We start from the raw sequence: 20481 nt of genomic DNA, 5'->3' as shown, positions 1-20481 counted from the left end.
AGTGGATCTTTCTGCCAAGCTGACCCTTCCTTTCACCAGCCTAGCCGTAGCACAATCATTGATTTGCCACAGCTTTTTAGTTTTCAGCACTGAAGGTAGTTTCCCTCAATAGGAACCCTGAGGAGGATTCCTTTCAGCAGTGATCTACCATAGCTGCCACTGAAGCTGGCATCACTTGGCAATGCACAGGAGGCTTTGATTATCATTACAAGGCTGGGTCAGCAACCCACCCTCTCTGGAAGACCATTTGCATTGTTTTCTTTCTTCTTGACATACTTAATGTTTTCTTGTCAGTAATTAACCTTTTACTTGAAGTGAGAGGCTTAAGAATTATGATGACATTATTACGGAGCTGAACATGGTGGTTTATACAGATGACAAGATGGCAACATACTGCACACCTCTGTATGGGAATGCTATCCTTTGTCTCATTCTGAAAAATGTTTTTATGAAACAAAAAAAGCCATGTTTTGTTTTGGTGCATGCAGAGAAGAGCAGCTGTGATGCTGAGAATGCCCAGCAGTGCACTGCAGGCCTGGCACTGCCTGTTCCAGCTTCAAACACACAAAGAAGAAATTCTGCACATTATGTGTTTGCACCATTTTGCTGGTGGTGCAGCATGACACAAGTGATGAGATGCATAAGCTAGTGTTTTGCAGCTGATGTGAAACACCTTGGTATTCTTGGTGAGAAGGGCTGCTTGATCCAGTAGCATTTAGGTACAATTTGCACTGGAGCTGGTACCATAATCAACACGGGCTGTTGACAGCTGACACAGCAAGGCAGCCTCGGAAATAATTCTGAACAGTGTGTAACCTCTGTATCAAAAGAGGAGGAGCTAGGCCTACCCTGAAGTTCCTCAAGTGGCAACTGGAAGACTCACATCTCTGAAGCCAATGGATTAAATCCACAAATATCTGCTAAGGTTTTGGCCTTTCCAAGGAAACTTAATCATTGCTTGTCTATCCTTGCCACTTTGCTAATCTGCAGCTGTCAGAGGATTTCAACAGATAACAGACAGGAAATAACCTGCACCTCCTTACCTGAAAAACAATCACAATTAGGATCAATCTTGCAGTCACAATCTGATGGGGCTCCAGCAATTATAGAGATTTCGCCATTGGTTGTGACCTGTTGGATACGGTTGATCTTCCTTTCATCCGTCTCTGCGATGTAAAGAATGCCACTGTGGGACACGGCGATGGCCCTGGCTGACTCCAGGGTGGAATGGATGGCCACCTTGCTGACAATGAAGTGGTCAATACCTGGCACCTGGCAGTGAATGGGGCGCCCAGCAATAATCCGCACACGCCTGTTCTCGGAGATCTGCAGGACAATGTTGTTGTCCAGAACATACAGTGAATTGTCTAGAGGGTTCACTGTGAGGTCTGTTGGCCACTCTAACCGCACCTAGAAAAAAACATTAAGGGGAATGAAGGTTAAAAAAGGGAAAAGAATAATTAAGACAGTAAGGCTGTTTTATTCAACCATCTCTGATCACAACCTATCATCAAGGCACTTGGCAGATTCTCACAGCACTGCTTCTCTAGTACCTTTAATTACGTTTGGAAGAAATTTCCACAAGTATACTCTTTTCTGAGGTCTCACTCCAGTGTGGAACAAAATTTGATGTGAGAAGTAATTTAGCATCCTCTGAGAGGTATTTGCACAAGTCCATTAAGGTGGGAGCTTTATTATACCTATGCAGTCATGCAAATAAAACCGCACACTTCGTGTCATGCAACATCAGCCAGAAAATTTCCCAGGTCTGAATGTTATTGTTTCAAGGTTGCAGTCAACACTGGCAGAATGGAAAACAGTGAGAGGTTGTCAATGCCCTAACACTTTAATTGACTGTTAGCACAAGAGGAAAATGACATACTAGACGAGTAGGACATATTTCCACTATTTATTTACTAAGTGAGAAATGTTAAGAAGACTTATATACCACAAGAAATATAAGCTTGTTAATTCTTTGTAACAAAATACTACACCAATATATTACTCTTTGCATGACACAGTAGCCAAGTCTCAATTATTTATAATGGTTTTGCTTTGTAAATTTAATGGTTCAGTCATGAATTAAGTAAATTCTTCATACTTAAGGGTAGCTTTTTGCCTTTTCCCATGCAGGTGAGAGTGTAAACCAAGCAAAGTTTCCAAAGCAAGCTGGAGGAAATAGTTGAAGAATGACCTCACTCATCTGATACATGTTGCATCAGGATCTGGAGGAAATGAAACGTGCTCCAAATTATAGGTGGGGCTGCCTATCAACCTGAAAGACAACCAGTAATCAGGCTGCTGATTGCAGCATGAACTGGCCAGAGCTTCAAATTTCTCCTGGTGAGAAAACTCAATAGGCAGTGCAGGATTGCTGAACTGGGAGACAATAACAGAGCAGGCTGGTCCCTTTCCCCAGCTCATGGCCAGTGGAGGATTTGGACTGCAGCTTGTATATGAAAAGGTCAGAGAACAACTGAGTCCCTGAGACTGAAAGAGTTTTTTCGTCTGTCTCAGGATAGTTTACTTGTTATCCTTCCTGAAGAGATGGCTGCTTTTATCTGAGTGGAATTTTTCTGGTCTAAATATTTCAGTCATCATAAGAGAATAATATGTAACAGTTTTATCTGCTTTATATGTGACAGAAGCTTTTATTATTTTACTTACTGATTTTGCTGCTGATTTTGCTCATTTTTCCACTGTGCTAATTAAAAGATTTACAAATGTAGAGACTGCTGATGCTAATACAATGCTCAGCGCTGAGGAATACCATATGGTGGAGTGTGTGGCCATCGCTAGCCACCTGCTTGCCTGGGGTCAGCTTGGGAACCAGGCTGGAGGCCAAGTCTCTCCCTTTCTCAAGCAGCATTATTTCCTGAATAATCTAATTTCCAGAAGTACATTGCAGGTTTGATAGCTCATGTTTTAATAATGTGAGGGCATTGTGGCTACTGTGTCTCATCCTGCGTGGTTACCACATAATTATGAAGGCTCACAGGGCAATCCAATTCCTCCTCGTGCCCAGTCCATTTTACCAGACAGCATCATAAACTGGCATTAAGACTAATGCTGTTGGGTTCAAGATTTCTTCTGAACCAGGTGGTCGAGTCCTTCCAAATGATGATAAATGAGGTGAAACTGTTGGAAACAGATTCCTCCCATAATGGTGCTGATTTCTGTGCATGTGTGACTGCCTGGATTCCACTGGCTGCACTGAGGCTGGCTTACACACTGCGGTGAGCTCATGCTTCAGCTGAGAGCTCACTGGGACACCAAATAAAACTCTTCAGTTAGCATAAAAATCAATGCTATCTTCAGGAGACTTGGAAAAAATCATGTTTGCAATGCACCTTTAATGCAGAACATTTGATTCTTCTATCAAAATAGATGGGATATTTTTAATGGCAAACAGACACTTTCAACTTTAAGGGTTTCCACAGATCATGATGCTATAAAAATAATCTTTGATTAACCGTAATTTGATTATGCGCAATAAAATATTTGGGATGAAACTATCTCTTTTTGCCATAATGACCTTGCCTAGCACCTGCCATGTCTCGATAGCTGGTCTTTCTCCGTGGACCAGCCACACTGCCTTTTCCCAGCAAATAATTGAATTCCTCCCACTGTGAAGGTATGTCTGGTGTTCTACAGATAAACGAGGACTGCTTTGGACCTAAACAACTTTTTCTCTTGTTGATTTGAGGCTAATTTGGTTTATTGAGATAGAACAAACTCTTATGCAGCTGCCCATTTCACTTGCAGCAACGTGCCTAAAGCTTGGTCTTAACAGCTGTTAAGTGCAAGCATATTTGCTTTTGCACTGGTAACATCTGTAAATCTAGCTGCATTATGGAAAAAATAAACAAAATTCTAGTTGGAAACATCTAAAAAATTTTGATTAGTACACCACAACTCTTGCCTAACTCTCTGCTCTGCAAAGCTAATCAAAGATATGTCTACAGTTTCTCCCTCTTGGGCTTAAAGTGGTCATGGATGTATCAGTGGTTTAATCCTAGCTGAAATATTAAGGGTAGCATACACCTGTCTGAAGATTGCAACATAAAAACCAGCTACTGCTCACTGCTAGCTTACGCTAGTGCAATTGGAGGGGGAAAAAGGGTGAAATAGGTCAATTAAAATCAAACACATACACTCACACAAACCACTGTGCATTCCTAACAGAATATCACAGATTTAGAAAAAATCTGCACTGTTCTTGTCAGGATGAGGCTTCCCAACATCTTAAATGGGTGTAAGATGGGGCTGCTGCTGTCCCACTCCATCCCTTCTCCCAGTGCAGCCCCCAGCAACAAGGTCAGTTTATGTGTTCCTACAGAGAGCAGGCTCAGGACAGTTTGCTGGCTAAAAACTAATCACCTAAATCAGCTTAAGCTGAAGTGTAACTGCACCCTCAGGTTCACTGTTACCTTGAAAAGTCACTGGTTGTTTACTTTCTGTTAAAGCAAGCTGCCCTCCAGCAGGCTTCTGTGACCAAACCATCAGTTGTGCTTCATTCAAAGCCAATAAACATATTACAGAGAAGTACTTCAATTCTCATCTGATACAACTGTGCCTATTACAAAGCTTTTCCAGACAAAACCTCAGCTAGGATTAGAATATTAAATCAGTTAATATACCTTGTAATTTGAAGCAGTTCATCACAAGCTCCTACAAAAATTCCTATATATGTATATGCTTTTTGTAACTCCAAATTGGGCCAATTCCAAGCATTTTTTCTTATACTTAACGTGTTTTTTTTCTGAGCAGTGACCAGGAATGACATTGCTGATTATCCCATTATAAACAACCAGTCAAAGTGTGTTCAGTAGCAGTCAGTACCTCACTTCACAGACTGAAATTTTCAGGTGACAGTTCTGATTTGGTTCATGGGAGACTGAGTATATGCAATGGAAATCAATGACGAAACAAGTGAACACTTGAGCAATGAGACCTTTTGCATGTAAGTATTAACATGTCAACTTTTCTGGGAATTCAGCATTTAACTGTCAACATAAAGGCTCCAGCTATATCCAATAATGCATCTCTGGTTTGAGAATTGCAAAATTAACACCTATTGGTCTGGCTTTCTAATATATTTTTTTTCATGTCAAGTGTTCTGGAAAACACAAAGTGCACTAAGGTGGCTTCAGTTTAAATGAATTTTCACAGGGAGATTTACATTTAGGCAGCTAAGTAGCTGTCAGACCTGAATCACTTTTATTTTTTTATTTGTAATTTTATTTTTTTCCAAAGTATACATGTGCTTGTGTAACTATACACCTACCTACCTGGTTCTGAAATATTTAAATATTTTTCCGTGGTGGGTTGTGCAGGTGCCCACCAAAGCTGCTCTATCATTGCTCTCCTCAACTGGACAGGGGGGAGAAAATACAATGAAAAGGTGGTGGGTCAAGACAGGGACAAGGAGAGACCACTCAGCAATTACTATCATGGGCAAAACATACTCGACTTTGGGAAAATTATTACAAATCAAATCAAAGAGGCATAACGAGAAATAAAAACTAAATTAAAACACCTTCCCATGCTCAACTTCACTCCCACTTTCTCTAACTCCTTCCTCCCAGCAGCACAGTGGGATAGGGCATGGGGATTGTAGCCACTTCATCAGACATTGTCTCTGCCACTCCTTCCTCCTCACACTCCTCCCCTGCTCCAGTGTGAGGTCCTTCTCACAGGAGAGAGTTCTCCATGAACTTCTCCAAATTGATTCCTTCCCATAGGCTGCAGTTCTTTATGAACTGTTCCAGTGTGGGCTTCCGATGGGGTCACAGTCTCCTTTGGGCTTCCACTTACTCCAGAGTGGGGCTCTGCATGGGCTGCAGGGAGACAGTCTGCCTCACCAAGGCTTCACCAGGGGCTCTCTGCTCTCACACCTGCAGCAGAGATTCCTCTGCTCCTCCCCCTCCTTCCTCACTGACCTGGGTGTCTGCAGAACTGTTCCTTTCACATATTCTCTTCTTTCTTGGCTGCTACTGGTGTTGCACAGGTTTTTTTCCTCTTCCTAAATACATTATTCCAGAGGTGCTACCACTGCTGCTGATGGGATTGGTCTTGGCCAGCAGTGGGTCCATCTTGGCACTGGCTGGCATTGGCTCCATTGGACATGGGAGAAGCTTCTGGCAGCTTCTCACAGAAGCCACCCCTGCAGCCCCCCTGCTACCAAAACCTTGCCATGCAAACCTGATTCATTTTCCTACAGCAAAGATTTACAACTAAGTAAATAACATGAGCTTTTTTGCAAAGTGACACTGCTAGGAGATCCAGCACTCGTATACTGCTTAACCATGCACGCCCGCAGATGTACACACGTGTACGTGTTAGTTTGTGAAGAATACTGTTTCACTTTTGGTTTTGACCATCTGGCTAAAACTTTCTGCACAGTTTGTATGACATTTGATGGCTGTGCCATTTTTGGTACTGTTTTATACAAATCAGATCAAACAAATTTTACCATTCATATCAAAGTAAGAAAAGTAAAGAGTGAAAAATTTATCCTTGTCTGCAGATGCCAGTTTCAAGAGCTTAACTGTTTGGTTGTGGGGTAAATTTCACTGGGATAAGTTTCATTTATCATGGATTAAAAGAAGCTGCATAAATCCCTAAAAAAGCTTCACCATTGCTTTGATTTCTTGCCATGCACTGCTTGTTTATTTTGATTCAATTTCATGTAGTAGCATGAAATTCATGCCAATATATTTCTGATAGTCCTGACTGATGGATTACTTCCTATCTGTGCTGCTCAGCTTCAAGCACTTCTGTTTATGCCACCTTTGCCTTTATTCAGCCTTATGATATGCATTTGCAGACCTGCTCATATTCTCTTCCATATTTCTCTTTTGCTGCTAACATCCATTTTTTTAATCTCCTCTTATTTATTATGGAATATCCTAAGTGGGAAGGTGCTCACAAGGATCAGCAATTTCAACTCCTGACCCTGCACAGGACAGCCCCAAAAATCACACCACGTGTCTTAGAGCTTCGTCTAAATGCTTCTTGAACTCCGGCAGGCTTGGTGCTATGAACACTTTCCTGGGGAGCCTGTTCCAGTGCCTGACCACCCTCTGGGTGAAGAACCTTTTCCTAATATCCAACCTAAACCTCCCCGACACAGCTTCATACCATTCCCTCGGGTCCTATTTATACTCACTTCAGATGCTGTTTCCAGAACAAACTCTTTTACTCACCACAACGTCCTTCTAAATAGCATTTTCTCTCCTCCTGCTCAAACTCTCCTTTTTCCCTCCTGGGAGAGAAATGGCTCCAAGGAAGGACTCACACAGGCAGGCCATTAGGAGTGAGCTGGTAGTTTACAAGACTGAAGGAGACTGGTTCTGCTTCTCTGAACTCTTTACAGGATGTCTCACTACATATATTTCTCTCTATTTTCTCCCAGTTGACAACTACGGGTATGTTTTCATCATTTTCTGTCAGTTTGCGCTCACTCTGGGCTCTTCCTTTTGTTGACACTGACACCGTCAGCTCCTCTTAGCAGCTTTGCTCATTTCTTAATGGCACACAGAGTCACAATCCAGCTCCTGTGGTTTGACACTGGGGAACCCTTCCCCACACTGGGATTACAGCCTCCTCCCACGCTGAAGGAGCCTTTTTTCTCAGGCTCCTGATGTTTCATAGTATAAAATCCAGAACTATACAGTTCAGCTGTAGCAGTCTCTGCCCTAAACTTCACAGGCGCTGCTCTCTGCATTCATTGGTCCCCAGTGAAAACCCCAAATAAATGAGTTTTGCAGCTTAATGACTGGGCTGGAAAAGCTGCTTTGGCATGGCTACAGATGCAGCTCAGAGGTCTGAGGCCACCAGTTCTCTAGGATAATGGCTCAGGTAGTCTTCCTGCCAATATGCCTTTGCCATGAATTATTTCCATTAGATGATGGACCCATTGCAGGAACAGAAAGGCAAGGCACCACTTCAACAGTTTTCATTGCTTGTCTTTGCTTCACTTGTCACAACAGTCACTGTGCCCTCACTTTCCAGCTCTCTTCTTGTTTCATAATTTTTTATTATCATTTTTTTCTGCTTCAGAACTTCAAAGACCATATCTGGGGTCTACTAAATCGATAGGAAAAGTTGATTTCTATGGGGACAGTTTTCACACCATCTTTATTTAACAAGAGATGAATATTACCCAGCATCACATAAGGCCACTGACTATGAAAATCAATGGGACTTAGATTGCTGGACCATTTAAGTCTGTTTACATATAGCATCCATTGTTTATACAGACTATGAAAGAAACACTTTGTTAAATGCCCAGAAGAAACTTACAAAGTATTTTGAGCAGACTGGTACCTTCGAGAGGAGGAATCTTGGACCCTTTAATTAAAATATCTCAAAATAGACCATGAACTTGAATCTAACCCAAACGCATCTCCCGTGCTGGAGTGGGAATATATGTCCTCCAAACATACTGCTGCAGGTAATTTGCATGGCCAAAAGGAGGGAGTGGGACCAGGTGGAAATCTAGGTAACGACAGGACTGGCTCCATTCTGCCTCACTTTCTAACTTGCACATTCAGGTCCCAGGGCTCATCAGACAAGACAGCACAAAATAAGGTTGCATAAATCTTAAGTTTTGGCTTCACCTTTCTATTTTGGGCTTAGAAGTTCTGGATACAGAAAGCCGGTGTGCTGCCAATGCAGACAAGGTGAAAAGAATATCTTAAAAAGCTTTAATTAAGAGAGTAATTGAGAACTGTTTGAGAACAGTGGGGGGCTGGAGCTAGCATGTTATGGTGTCTTTTGTTTCCAGTAACTACTGAGGTGCGTAAAAGCATCTGGCCTGAAAACTGAGAGTAAGAAAGCATACATAAAATGAAATTTCCAACACCAAAAAAGGCAAAAACCTGGCCTTTCTGCAACACCAGCCATTGTGAATATATCATTCAAATACACTTGACTCTGCCCTGAATCCTGAAAATTTAAATTCTTGAAATGAAAACTTCCTACAGATTTGTGCCCAAGAAATTGCCTGTCTCTGCAGAATCATGAGCTCTGACAACAGCTCTGCTCCTCAGAGCAGAGCTCCTGTAATGCCAGGGCTGGGCGGAAAGTGGGACTGGGGGAAGCAAAGCATGAGGAGCTGCTGCCAGGAGGTTACTAGTTGGGCATGAGGGAGCCACCACTACTCCTCAGCCAGATCAGGGCTGTGAAACACATTCCAACAAGGATCAGAACAAATGCCAACTCCACTGCTTTGACAAGAAAATACAAATTCACTTCTGTGGTTTAAGCTTTCCCTTAAGAATTACACCATTAAACTCACAAATACAACTTCTGCAAGGGAAAGAAAGAAGGATGGGAAAACAGCTGTTCTGCAATTCATGTTCTATGACAGGGCATCTTCTATGGCAAATTCCTACAACACTACACAATTCAATAGTAATAGCTTTTTAAAATCCATTGTAAGAGGAAATACTTAGTAAATTCCTCCTGGGCATTTAACGAAGTATTTCTTTTATGTTTCTTTCATAACATGTACAAACCATGGGCACCATGTTTAAACAGAATTAAATGGCTCTTTATTAAACTGTAGCAGAGAGTTAAAGCAAAAGAACCATAGAAAAGTTTCATTATTATCTTCAAATAATTTATATTTTTTTCTTATATATATATAAAAATGGTAGGCAGGAAAAGCAACAGAAGTAATTTGAGTCCCTGTACAAAAATTAGCACCAAGACTGTTATCATGACATGATTTTCTGCAACTAATCTTTCACAAGTGTTTACACAATAGATATTTCAACTGAGCAAAATGAATGTAATCGAACTAGTTGTGATGCCGCATTGAAAGCAAATGCTTGCTGCTGTAAGGCTTCAAATAGCTAATAGAAAAAAATTAGGCACCTTGCATTTTGTAGAGCAAACAAGAGAACTGCATTCCACGCATCAATCCTTCTGTGTGAGCATTTAAGTTGATTAGATACTCAGTAGAAAATGCACTGGAGAGTGTTTGATTCTAGTCTGAGACTGTAAGCAGACACTCTGCTTTAAATTTTTGTCAGCTCAGGGCTTTGGTTACTGCTGTGATGTGTATTTGGATATGCATTGTCAGACTGTGCCAGCAAAGCTTACAAAGAAAATGTTTAGGACTGTTTTTTTGAGCAAACTTCAAGAAATACCACTCAACTCAGTAATGTGTGTCAAGCCTGGGATGGATAAACTTGTCTGTAAAAGGAGAGGCATTGACTTTTCTTGCCTTCCAAAAAAGGCTCTAGAAAAAAGACTTTAAACTGCACCTGAAATTAGGTTTGCAACAGGTTCTTAATCAGATCAATAAATAGTTTTTGATTTTCAGAAGTTGAGCTCTAGATCTAGAAAGGCACAGAAGGGCTCCACAGAAGTGCTAGGAAGGCTCTGAGAAAAAGCTCCTAAAGGCTTCCAAACCATCCCAGAAGAAAGATCTAGTGATTCTCTAGCCATGCTCCATAAGCTGTGAAACCTCCTGCTCTGAAAGCTGTAGATCTAGAAAGGCCCCGTAACTACAAAACCGCTAGTTACCTTCAGAAAGACCCTTGACACCTCTAGCAAAGTTTTAAATATCTGGATCTCAGGCTCTTTGCAATTTCTAGACCTAGAAAGCAACAGGAATCTCTAGAGAGTGCTAGGTCTAGAAATGTCCTTTTAAATCTTTTTTTCTTTCAAACCAAACAGAACAAGACTGAAGCAAATAGCATAAATCTTTCTGGATGTCTGGGAACATACAAAAATAATTTCACAATGAAATTCGTTCCTTAGGACTAGACTATTTATTCAAGTTTCAACCATTTGACCTCTTCTGATTCCCCCAAATTTTTGGTATACCTTTCATGAGCTACCCAACAGATTTATAGTTCATGGTGGCAATAGCAAAACCACATTGGTTTTGTTGCCACTATTGATACAGACAGAGAATTGTAACTCTGAACTGGCAAGAAAAATAGAAGAAAAAAGAAATACATATGGATGGAGGACCTAAAGGGTTTTACATCACAGCATGACTTTCCCTGGTTCTCACCAGAGACAACTACACGCTGTTCAGTTTCCCATTTTGCTTTGAGCAGTTGATTGAATGGCTATTGAGTGATGTTCAGACATTTATGATTTTCCTGCAATGTGACCTACATTGCTAAACTTCATAAATTTATTCTCCAAGGCAGTGTATCATTTTGCATGCCATACTCATCCCAAAGGAAGCTATCAGCAGGAGATGAGGCCCAGTTTGTAAAAGCTGAATGTCCTTCAGACATTTTTAACTAATTTGTTTGTAAATGTGTTATTGTCAGAGTAACATACTACATAAAATGGTGCTCTCTGTCATTCTGTTTGCAGCTCTCCGTGGCCTAAACTCCATAATGCACAGCTCTAAGCATACCCTCTGTGTGGCAACCCATTTCTGTCTTGACATTTGCAATCTTTTTCCCTCCACCATCACAGTGTCTTTTCATTATATTTTCCCTTGGCACAAACAAGGGTAGAAAACATGCTGCAGCAAACATGTTATCATGGAGAGGAGAAATCAGGCATTCTTAGCTGTCACTGCCCAGGTTGCAGCTCCTGCCACAGTATTTTCTGTGGTTGTTTCAGCTTGTAAGCACAACTCAGGGCAAACCTAATCCTAATAATAATGCTGGAGATACCACTTCAGCCATGCATGGGTGATGGGAGAGCAGGAGGAAACCTAGGGGTGGCAAGGCAGCTTACATGAGTTAGAATTAGTGGGTGGATATGTGCAGGGGCTTTCTGCATGTGCAGGCAGCATTTGGTGAGTGTGAAGGTCTCTTTTAGTTGGAAGGATGCACCTGAGAGCATGTGGACTCAGGGCTGAGCTGTTACCTTCTTGCCAGTCATCCAATTTGTACAGAAGTTTCTTTCTTCTTGCAATATATCATTAGAAACAATTGTTTGAAAAAAGAATTTAAATCTGACTCTGTGTAGCAAGAAGTAAGAGAGAAGTCATGAGCAGAGGTCTGTCAGGTCTCCTTCACTTCCCCATCAAGTGTCTGACAATGTCTCAACAGCTAAAGAAAAGGATGCAATCACTGGAAGAGTTGATTAAAATGTACATAGTCTTTTACTCAGTAGTAGTGCATTATTTATGGCAGATAATTGAAATAAATTGCTGTTTTGCAGGTGCCCCAAACAGTAAAAGCACTTGGGCTTTAAGGAAGACATTGCAGTGTGACTTCATCGCACACTGTCTTGCATCTATGACTAATATTTCAAATTTGGTGATAGAATAATTTGATTGGAATATAAATTAGCAGTGATGAAACCACCCTACTTTCTGTTTGATATTCTAAAAATCACATTATACACCTACACTTGATTCATGAGCTCTCACAGATTTTTTTTTCTACCTGAGGTCCTAATCCTATGAGCCTCTTTTCTCTCAGCTCCTGTTGAAGAGAGACTATTTAGCTGCTCCTCTGCCCCTGGGAAAAGATTATTTTATGTTATACCTGAAGATCCTTTTTCAAAAAGGCTTTCAGATTGGTTTTGCTTCAAAGTATGGATGCTAATGACTGCTTGTTCCTGCATATGCTATTATGGATGGAATTATTTTGTATAGACTTACGGTTTCCGAAGAATAACACTCAATTAATTGGAGTAAGGCCTCATTTCTGAAAAGGTTTGAAAATGCCTCGGTAAAGACCTGTTCTGGTCTGTTTTTCAGAAGCACATACTTCCTCAGGGGATACAGTTGCTCCTTGCTGCACACTGGCCTCTCACTACCCTTTCAATTAAGCTTGGAGAAGTCTGGTTCCACTGAAGTGAGTGGCAAAACAGTTGCTGACTTTGCTGGGGCCATGACTTCCACTCTAGTTAGCTTCTCTGGTACTCCAGTAAAGCCAGAGAAGAAAGAACATGAAATTAACCAGTAGAGTAAAAGAGAACCAAAGAACAAGATGACTTTATACTAGAAAAAAAGAACAGCTTTTGTGAGCTCCTTCATGCGGCAAAAACTAGAATAAAAGAGAAAAAGTTATTTTCTAAAAAGAAAAAAGCTCAGAAATCTTCTGTAGGGGAAGATCACAAATAAATATAAAGGCCTATAAATTGTCATTTCTGCTTTGTGTGCTTTTTGTTTAGCAATTTCACAAACACATATAAAGCGTGTTTCTGCAAAGCACTGAAAAACACAATTCAGCAATTTGGAATATTTATGCTGCGTTAATTACACATAACTAGAAAAGCATATCAAAAGATTCACACAGGTAGAGGACTAAAAGGACAGGAAGAGCAGGGGCAGCTTTGTAATACTTTGCCACAGTGAAAACAATGTTGTTCCTTTTTGATGGCAGCTCTCTAACACAATCAGAATATTCTGCATCTAGTGTTAAAAAATGCCTTTTGTGCTTTCTGCTTTTACAAGAATGCAGTTTATACTGCTGGGTATGTAGAGAAACACCTACAGGGATAGTGTGTCTTCTGATCTGCAATACTAATTAATTAATTTGCTTCATGTAATCCTGCAGTTGCTCTGTGATATTCTACTCTCAACCTGGCTTAAAAGTACTTCAGCCTAGAATCAATTTGGTTTCTGTGCTGGCAGCTCACTCCCACGATTCTCACGTGGTCATCAGATCATATTTTTATCTTTCACATTTTTCTTTCTTTCTTTCCTCCAAATGACCCAGTGAAAGTTCTGTTCAGGCTGTGCTTGCTCCAATGAGCAGACCCTCATTGCTGATTTGAAGTGAGGTCACCATGTCCTGGGAGCTTTTTGTTCTGCTCAAAAGGCTTCCACAATGCCACTGAAGCATATTGTGCCTGTGCAAATGCTGGTGGGGAGTGCCTGCAGCACTTGTGACTGCAGGAGCAATGTCAGCGTTTGCATTTTTGAGATATGTACATTTTCAAACAATCCTGCTCATCTTCACTCCTGCTTTCCAGCAGTCTATCTCTCACTTCACTATTTCAAGTAGGTCATCAACAACATCACTTATTGCCCTCTCCCCTCTCCTCCATCATTCAAAGCAGGCTGTCCAGGACACGGCATTCTGGCCACGCACGGGTCACCTTTAAACCCTGTTCTAGAAATCTGCCTTTTAATTTGACCTGTGCAAGCAAATTGCCTACGTAAGGAACACTGTCACATTTTTACAAGGGAACAAAACATTTTGCAGTGTCACTGAAGTTTATGTGAAGCAACACAATATAGATGGTTCCTTCACGTGGAGAACTGCTGAACAAAGGCTGATGAAGTGCAAATGTCAAGAAAAAGTCTTCAAACCAGACCTTTCATTTTGGAACACAGCACTGACAGTTATTAACACCATCAATCAGGTCGGAGCTATTGCTTTGGCACAGACTCATGCCTAGTGGGACTGACATAAGCACTTGAACAAGGCCATGGTTACAGGCAAAGAAAAAAGCTCTTGAGATTCATTTTCTGTTGCTTTGCAAATGTTTGGTCTCTGTATTTGCCGTGACTGTGCTCGAGATTGGTTTCAACAGCTCCCAAATACTAACTGCAACCACTCACACAGATATAAATGACTTGTGGTTCAGAGTGGTGGAAATTCAGCCCACATACTCCTCATGGGAGGAAAGACAGAGGATGAAATTGCAAGATGGCAGAAATATCTGCTAATTCTCTCCTCAGCTTTCACCATAGCAATGGAAGCAGAACAGTGAAGCTTATCACTCAAGATGAGCTGTAGTGTTGTTACTTTCACACAAAACCTCCCACAACGTCAATATAACTTCGAAGAACACTGGATCTGATGATGAATTCTGGTTTCCTAAGGACTTCCGTCATATGGCTGACTTGGGAGTTTAATAAGATCCAAGCATGAAATGAAGCTTTTCCTGTGAATGGGACATTTATTACATCCTGAGTGGAATCTCTGGAGTTTAATAAAAGAAAGCTTATGCTGCAATATTTCCTTTTGAAAGGGCACTTTAGGTCTCTGTCCTCCAACTAGATTAATATTTCTTCTGGAACGTGTAGGAATTTAATTGCTGTGAAGCCTGGTGTTTCTCTACAAATTTGTTTGAAATTGGCCCAAGATTTTGATTTACTGTGAGGAAAGGATACTGACAGACAGACATACCCACACAACATGGTCTCATTTGCTATCAATAACCAGGCTAAAAAATGTCTGTATACCCTAGGGACGTGCACACACTAAGAGAAAAAAGTACAAGTGAGAAAAAAGCAACCTAGAGAGGTCCCTGATCAGGATTAAGCCCAAAGTCATCAGGCAGTGAAACAGAATGATGATCCTGTCTCTTTGCCTTCTTTCTCTCTCCATCCCAGTCCCTTCCCTTCACATTCCTGTTGTGGCTTGTGGCTGGGAGCCCCCGGCACAGGTCCTGCTGTGAGGGAGGTCCCTCAGCCAGCTCACTGCTGGGGCAGGTTTGGAGAGCAGTGAGCAACACAGCAGTTCAAAAAATTCAGGAGAAGTATTTTAGATCAAAGTTTATAATCCTGATTTAAAGTACCTACAACAGTCTTCCTATCTAAAGGGTATGGGGAAGGTAGGATATGCAGCCAGTAACTGTGTTCTCTTCAGCTGAGCTTCAATTTGATGGAAGGAGATACTCATTAGTCTACCACTGGGAGAACAGTTAGTTCAATCCATGGGGCCTTCAACTCAGATGCAAAAGTGTAAGGTTCAGCATGGGTTTATTATTCATTTAATTAACCTACAACAAAACAGCTTCCAAAGAACACATGAAGAACAAGAGCCAGACCTATAAGAAGATGAGGACGGGGCATTCATCTGAAAAGTCTGGCATTCAGATTCTGGATGAGGTATATTAGTGAGGTGAAAAAAAAAATCACAGAACAAATGAAGACCAACACCAGTTTTTGAAATTCCTGAAAAATGTTTTGCCTTTGAAGTTCAGCTTTTGTTCGTGTTCCAGTATTCAACATGTCAGGAGCAGCATCTTCAAAAAAAATGACCAGTTCCATCAGAATGAGATACTATTTCAGTTATTTCAACTGATTTCAATGGAGGTGTCTGCTAAGATCCTGGCACCAATAGTGAGTGTTGAGTATATACACATAGATAAACGTAATCATAGCTTTGAAAAGCCATTTTCTTTAGATTTGCTCGTTATTAACTAATTGAAGAACAATGAAATGATCTGTGCTGTGAAGTCATCCAAGTTTGGCACATACTGAAACAGTAATGAGAACACTGGTGTATCACATAAACACCTTAACTGAACATCCTTTTCCTTCTAAATTCCCCTAGTGAAGTATGAGATCAAAGTAGTAAGTTAGAGCTTGGTGGTTTATTTGCTCATGATAGAATCTTTTCAGCCCCAGCTGTCCATATCTCCCCTGGTTATGAATGCAGAATATTATGCTTAAGAAGGAGAAGGTGGTGAATAACAAACACAGAATGATTAATAAGAAGCAACACTATCAAAACTGTTATTGGAATAAATGATAAAACCCTTTCATAATAAACTCATTTACTGAAGTGAATGCCTTAAAGTGAAAGCTTGTCACTTATGGTGGTGTTCACAATGGACAGTTACTCTATGTGTTTACTCCAAGAGTACATATTTGTACTTCAGTAAATTAAGAAATACTGATTTTGTGCAAGTTGTTGATTTTATTGTCAGAACAAATTTAGCTTTGAGAAATTATTTTATTAACCTATTTCATAAGTCCCTCTAAACACACAATTTGTGAACAATCCACATTCTCTTGATTTAAATGTCATTTGTAACTTTGCCAAAAAATCATCTGAGTGGAGATGGGCCAAATTCATTTTTCATTTATGCTTATGCCATTCTGCAATAAACTCAGCAGTCTTGCAAAGATACACAATTGTTTCTGACTAAGTGAAAATATCATTCCCTTATTTTCATTGATGTAATTTCAGATTAACATGCTTGACTTCAAGGGGATGTGATTATTTCATAGGGTTTTCTGGTTATCAGCAGCATTTTTGGAAGAAGATGATTGAGTGAATTTGATACAGTTACTTTGCAGAACATGCATTCTTGGCATTTATTTCATGCCTGTGATTTACCATGTATGTGAAAAACACTCAAAAGTGTGGATTTTGTGAAAAATTTCAATAAAGAGATTTACTTAAACCCCCACAAAACAAATCCTTCAAGACCAAAAACGTTTCCAAAAGTACTGTGTTGCAGATTGTCCACAATGTGACTTCATTTACCACTGAGAAATTATACAGAAAATCATACAGTATCACTATGCTTAGAAAATGAGGCCTGGCCACTTTTTAGGGACATGTTTATATGACATAATTTATTATGATTTTTAGAATATTTACTGTCGTGCATTCACAATTTAACTGATGGTTATCTCAATCTATGGAGTAAGAACATATCTTCACTTCTTAGAACCCTGAAACAATTGAAAAATTTTGAGAAATGTGTAGCAATAGTCTCCTGTAGATGCTGCAGCATGGAAGTACCTGGAGTGGTCATGGAAAAAAGTATTTATTTCTGCATCTATGAAAAGAAGACCCAGTTGAATGCTGATGTCCCAAGAGCAATATGAAGAATAATTTGTTCTATGACATATTTTCTCTTATCTATGACTGCAGAAGCCTGTCCTTCATGGCACTGGAACTATGTTGTAGAGTGAGGAAAACTAAACCTGTTTCTGGCAAGTAGCCAGCCTACCAGGAAACAGGCTTCTAGGGCTATTTAAATCTACTTACAAATTTAGCATATTTTATTTCAGCCCCAAAAGTTTACCTTTAAATTTTTATTTTAACTTTAAAAATATATCATTTTATTTCTGAATTTGCCAGACCCTCTGCTGAAACTCATTTGCTAAAGGGGATTTGCATTTTACAAAAGGAAATGAAAACCATCAAAACTCACCATTTCAGATTTAGTGAGACATTTTGTTACTGAGCAAAATCAGCAAAAATTTGAACACAAATACATAGTGCATATTATATGGCCAATAAAGCAATTATTTGTACAGCCTGAGACTGCAGACCAGAAGGAGAAGGCACTGGCACCTTTCCCTGCACCTCAGAGATATCTAATCTGGTTATGGGTGCCCCAGGCAGTTCTTATAAGTATCCAAGAAGCAAGCAAATGTGCTTCAGGCACCTTTAAGTTCCATGAAGCATCGCTCCTGCCAGCTGGTATGTAGCACTGCTGGCTGTAGGTTCCTGCTCATCACCTGCAGGACTGGCTGGCCTGCAAGGAGAGGTGCCAGAGCAGAAGCCAAGGTGCCCAGAAGCCATATGATCTTAAGACAATTACTAGGCTAGTTTAAGCTTGGGCTGAGCACAACTAAGCCAGTTGACCCTATTCTGCTTTACATGGAATAATTACACCTCTTCTGGACCCCAGAAAATGAAAACACCTGTCTTGTCCCAGAACTGGGAACAGGGAGGTTGAGGCTTCCCTCCCCACATTTGATAAGACACAGGGTGCAGTGACATGTGAAATACACACATATAACTGGGAACAGGGAGGTTGAGGCTTCCCTCCCCACATTTGAGAAGACACAGGGTGCAGTGACGTGAAATGGAACACACACATATTTTTCTGTTTTGGCTCTAGTAATAAAATCCCCAACTGCTTCTGTGACAGCAGCATTAGAACCCAGCATTTGACTCTGTGAAAATCAGTGAGAACTACCTAAACCATCAACCCCCACATTCTTCATGTATGCAAATGCAAGACCATAGCACCTGCTATTACTCAAAATCTACTGAGAAATGAGGAACAAGCTCTTACCATTGTTACACAGTGTATTTTAACTGTGATTTTTCAGTTGTGAAGGACAGAGGAAAGGGCAGGGAGAAAATGAAATGCAAAATTAACCCAATCCTGGTTATTAGCTTACACAGTGCATAATATTTTAGTATGTCACTTGTATGCTTCAAGATTTTTTCAAGTACAGCTTCTCCCCCTTTTTGAAGCTGATTAATTCAAGTATTTCCTGGCAAAGGCCAAGACTCTTCCTTGTGCTGTCTGTAAGCGTGGCTCACTGACTAGTCAAGAGCATCATTTATGTTTCTCCATTATTATCCATATTTCTTTTTTAGCATAAACTAGAGATGCGATAAGTGTCTTTTAGTCCTATTTCTTTTACTGTGCTCTTGACATAAGAACTGAAAAGCACTTTGAGAAATGCATTGAAATGCAGTAGCTTCACTAAAATACTGCTGTGGTGTAATTACTTACTCTAATGCTCCTCCACAATTTAGAACAGACTTAGATGTAAACAGAATATCTATTTTTTTCCATTTACTAGTTCAAGCAAACCAGTCTGAATGCTGGACTAAAGGAAAGCTCTTTAAACTTCTGATTAACTTCTTAGAAGATCTATCTCAGAGAGCAAGGAACTTTGTAAAGCAGCTTGTACTCTAAGGACCTCTACATATTCATATGCCATCTCCTGGAAAACAAATCAAGTGTGGTTTTGCATTTATATGGTACACCTTAAAATAATCATGGGAATGGAAGATCCACTCCATACTGTGCAGTTCAGAATTATCTGACTCATCCAGCATATTCAATATACAATCTTTGACAAACAAAATAAGTTCTCTGTCTCTGCAATGTGTATAAAAGTGACAACACATGAAAACCAGGTGTCTACCTGAGTGATGTCCATTCCAGAGTCACAGCTCAATGGTTGGGTTGACGTGAGGCCGTTTGAACCTATTATTGTTGTGATCACACCATTCTCATCAATTTTCCGAATCATAGTACCATCAACGAAGTAAATAAATCCGTGCTTATCTACAGTGATACCTGGACAAAGGGGAAAGGTAAAAAAGAGTGGTAATACTGACGTTACATTGATTAAAAAGGTATGAGCTTAAAATGTTTCCTCTCACACTCTGAAAACCTGATTCAAAACAGTATGACTTTTTTTCCCACCCATTACTGCTTGACACAAATTGTATATGGAAAGTGCATAGCCATATATCTGACTTAAATAGAAAGAGGGAAGATATGAGGATGATACTTTGACTTAAAGAGAAAGAGGAAAATTATGAGGATGAAACAAGACAAAACAGAGGAAGCTTTGCTTGTAATGTAATTCTGCATACACAGAATGAGGCTCTTTAATAACTTCATTCCATGTCTATCACAAAGTGGGACAAGACTAGCCTTTCTAAAAACTTACCTTACAGTAGATTTTTCTTCATTTTTGCTTTATTAATTCTCATGCAGAGACAAATTATTTTAATTACTGTACTGTCTGAATGACCAAACTGTCTGAGCAAGGAAGAAGCACCCACAGAAAGAAAGAGAGATTTGTGTTCTGATACGGGTTACACATACAAATGGTGCAAATCAGGCTCTGATTATCAGGCATAATTAACACCTGTGCTGCAGAATGTACTGCAGTGCAGTGCTGCCCAAGATGATGGTCATGTAATGGAACCAGACTCTTGACAACTGTGGTCATCAGCAGGAGCTAGGGCAGTCCTCTCACTTCTGGATCTGCCATAGCTCTTGCACCAATGCACTGCACAGGAGGGAAGG

At 40.3% G+C, this 20481-nt stretch overlaps 1 protein-coding gene across 1 annotated transcript in view; it reads right to left on the bottom strand.

The window, feature by feature from the left end:
- Positions 1-20481, bottom strand: part of TENM1 (teneurin transmembrane protein 1) — a gene marked incomplete at its 5' end in the record, with an annotated part of 98473 nt that overhangs the window by 25163 nt on the left and 52829 nt on the right. Inside the window, 2 exons of the mRNA XM_009080228.1 lie at positions 1044-1410; positions 19586-19740. Of these exons, the coding sequence (XP_009078476.1) occupies positions 1044-1410; positions 19586-19740 (522 nt within the window). The remainder of the gene's footprint in view (positions 1-1043; positions 1411-19585; positions 19741-20481) is intronic.

This window comes from Acanthisitta chloris, unplaced genomic scaffold (assembly GCF_000695815.1).
Source record: "Acanthisitta chloris isolate BGI_N310 unplaced genomic scaffold, ASM69581v1 scaffold13758, whole genome shotgun sequence".
In the NCBI taxonomy this organism is placed as follows: domain Eukaryota; kingdom Metazoa; phylum Chordata; class Aves; order Passeriformes; family Acanthisittidae; genus Acanthisitta; species Acanthisitta chloris.
Note: the sequence above shows the minus strand (reverse complement) of the source record. Positions and strands in the feature narration are given on the sequence as shown.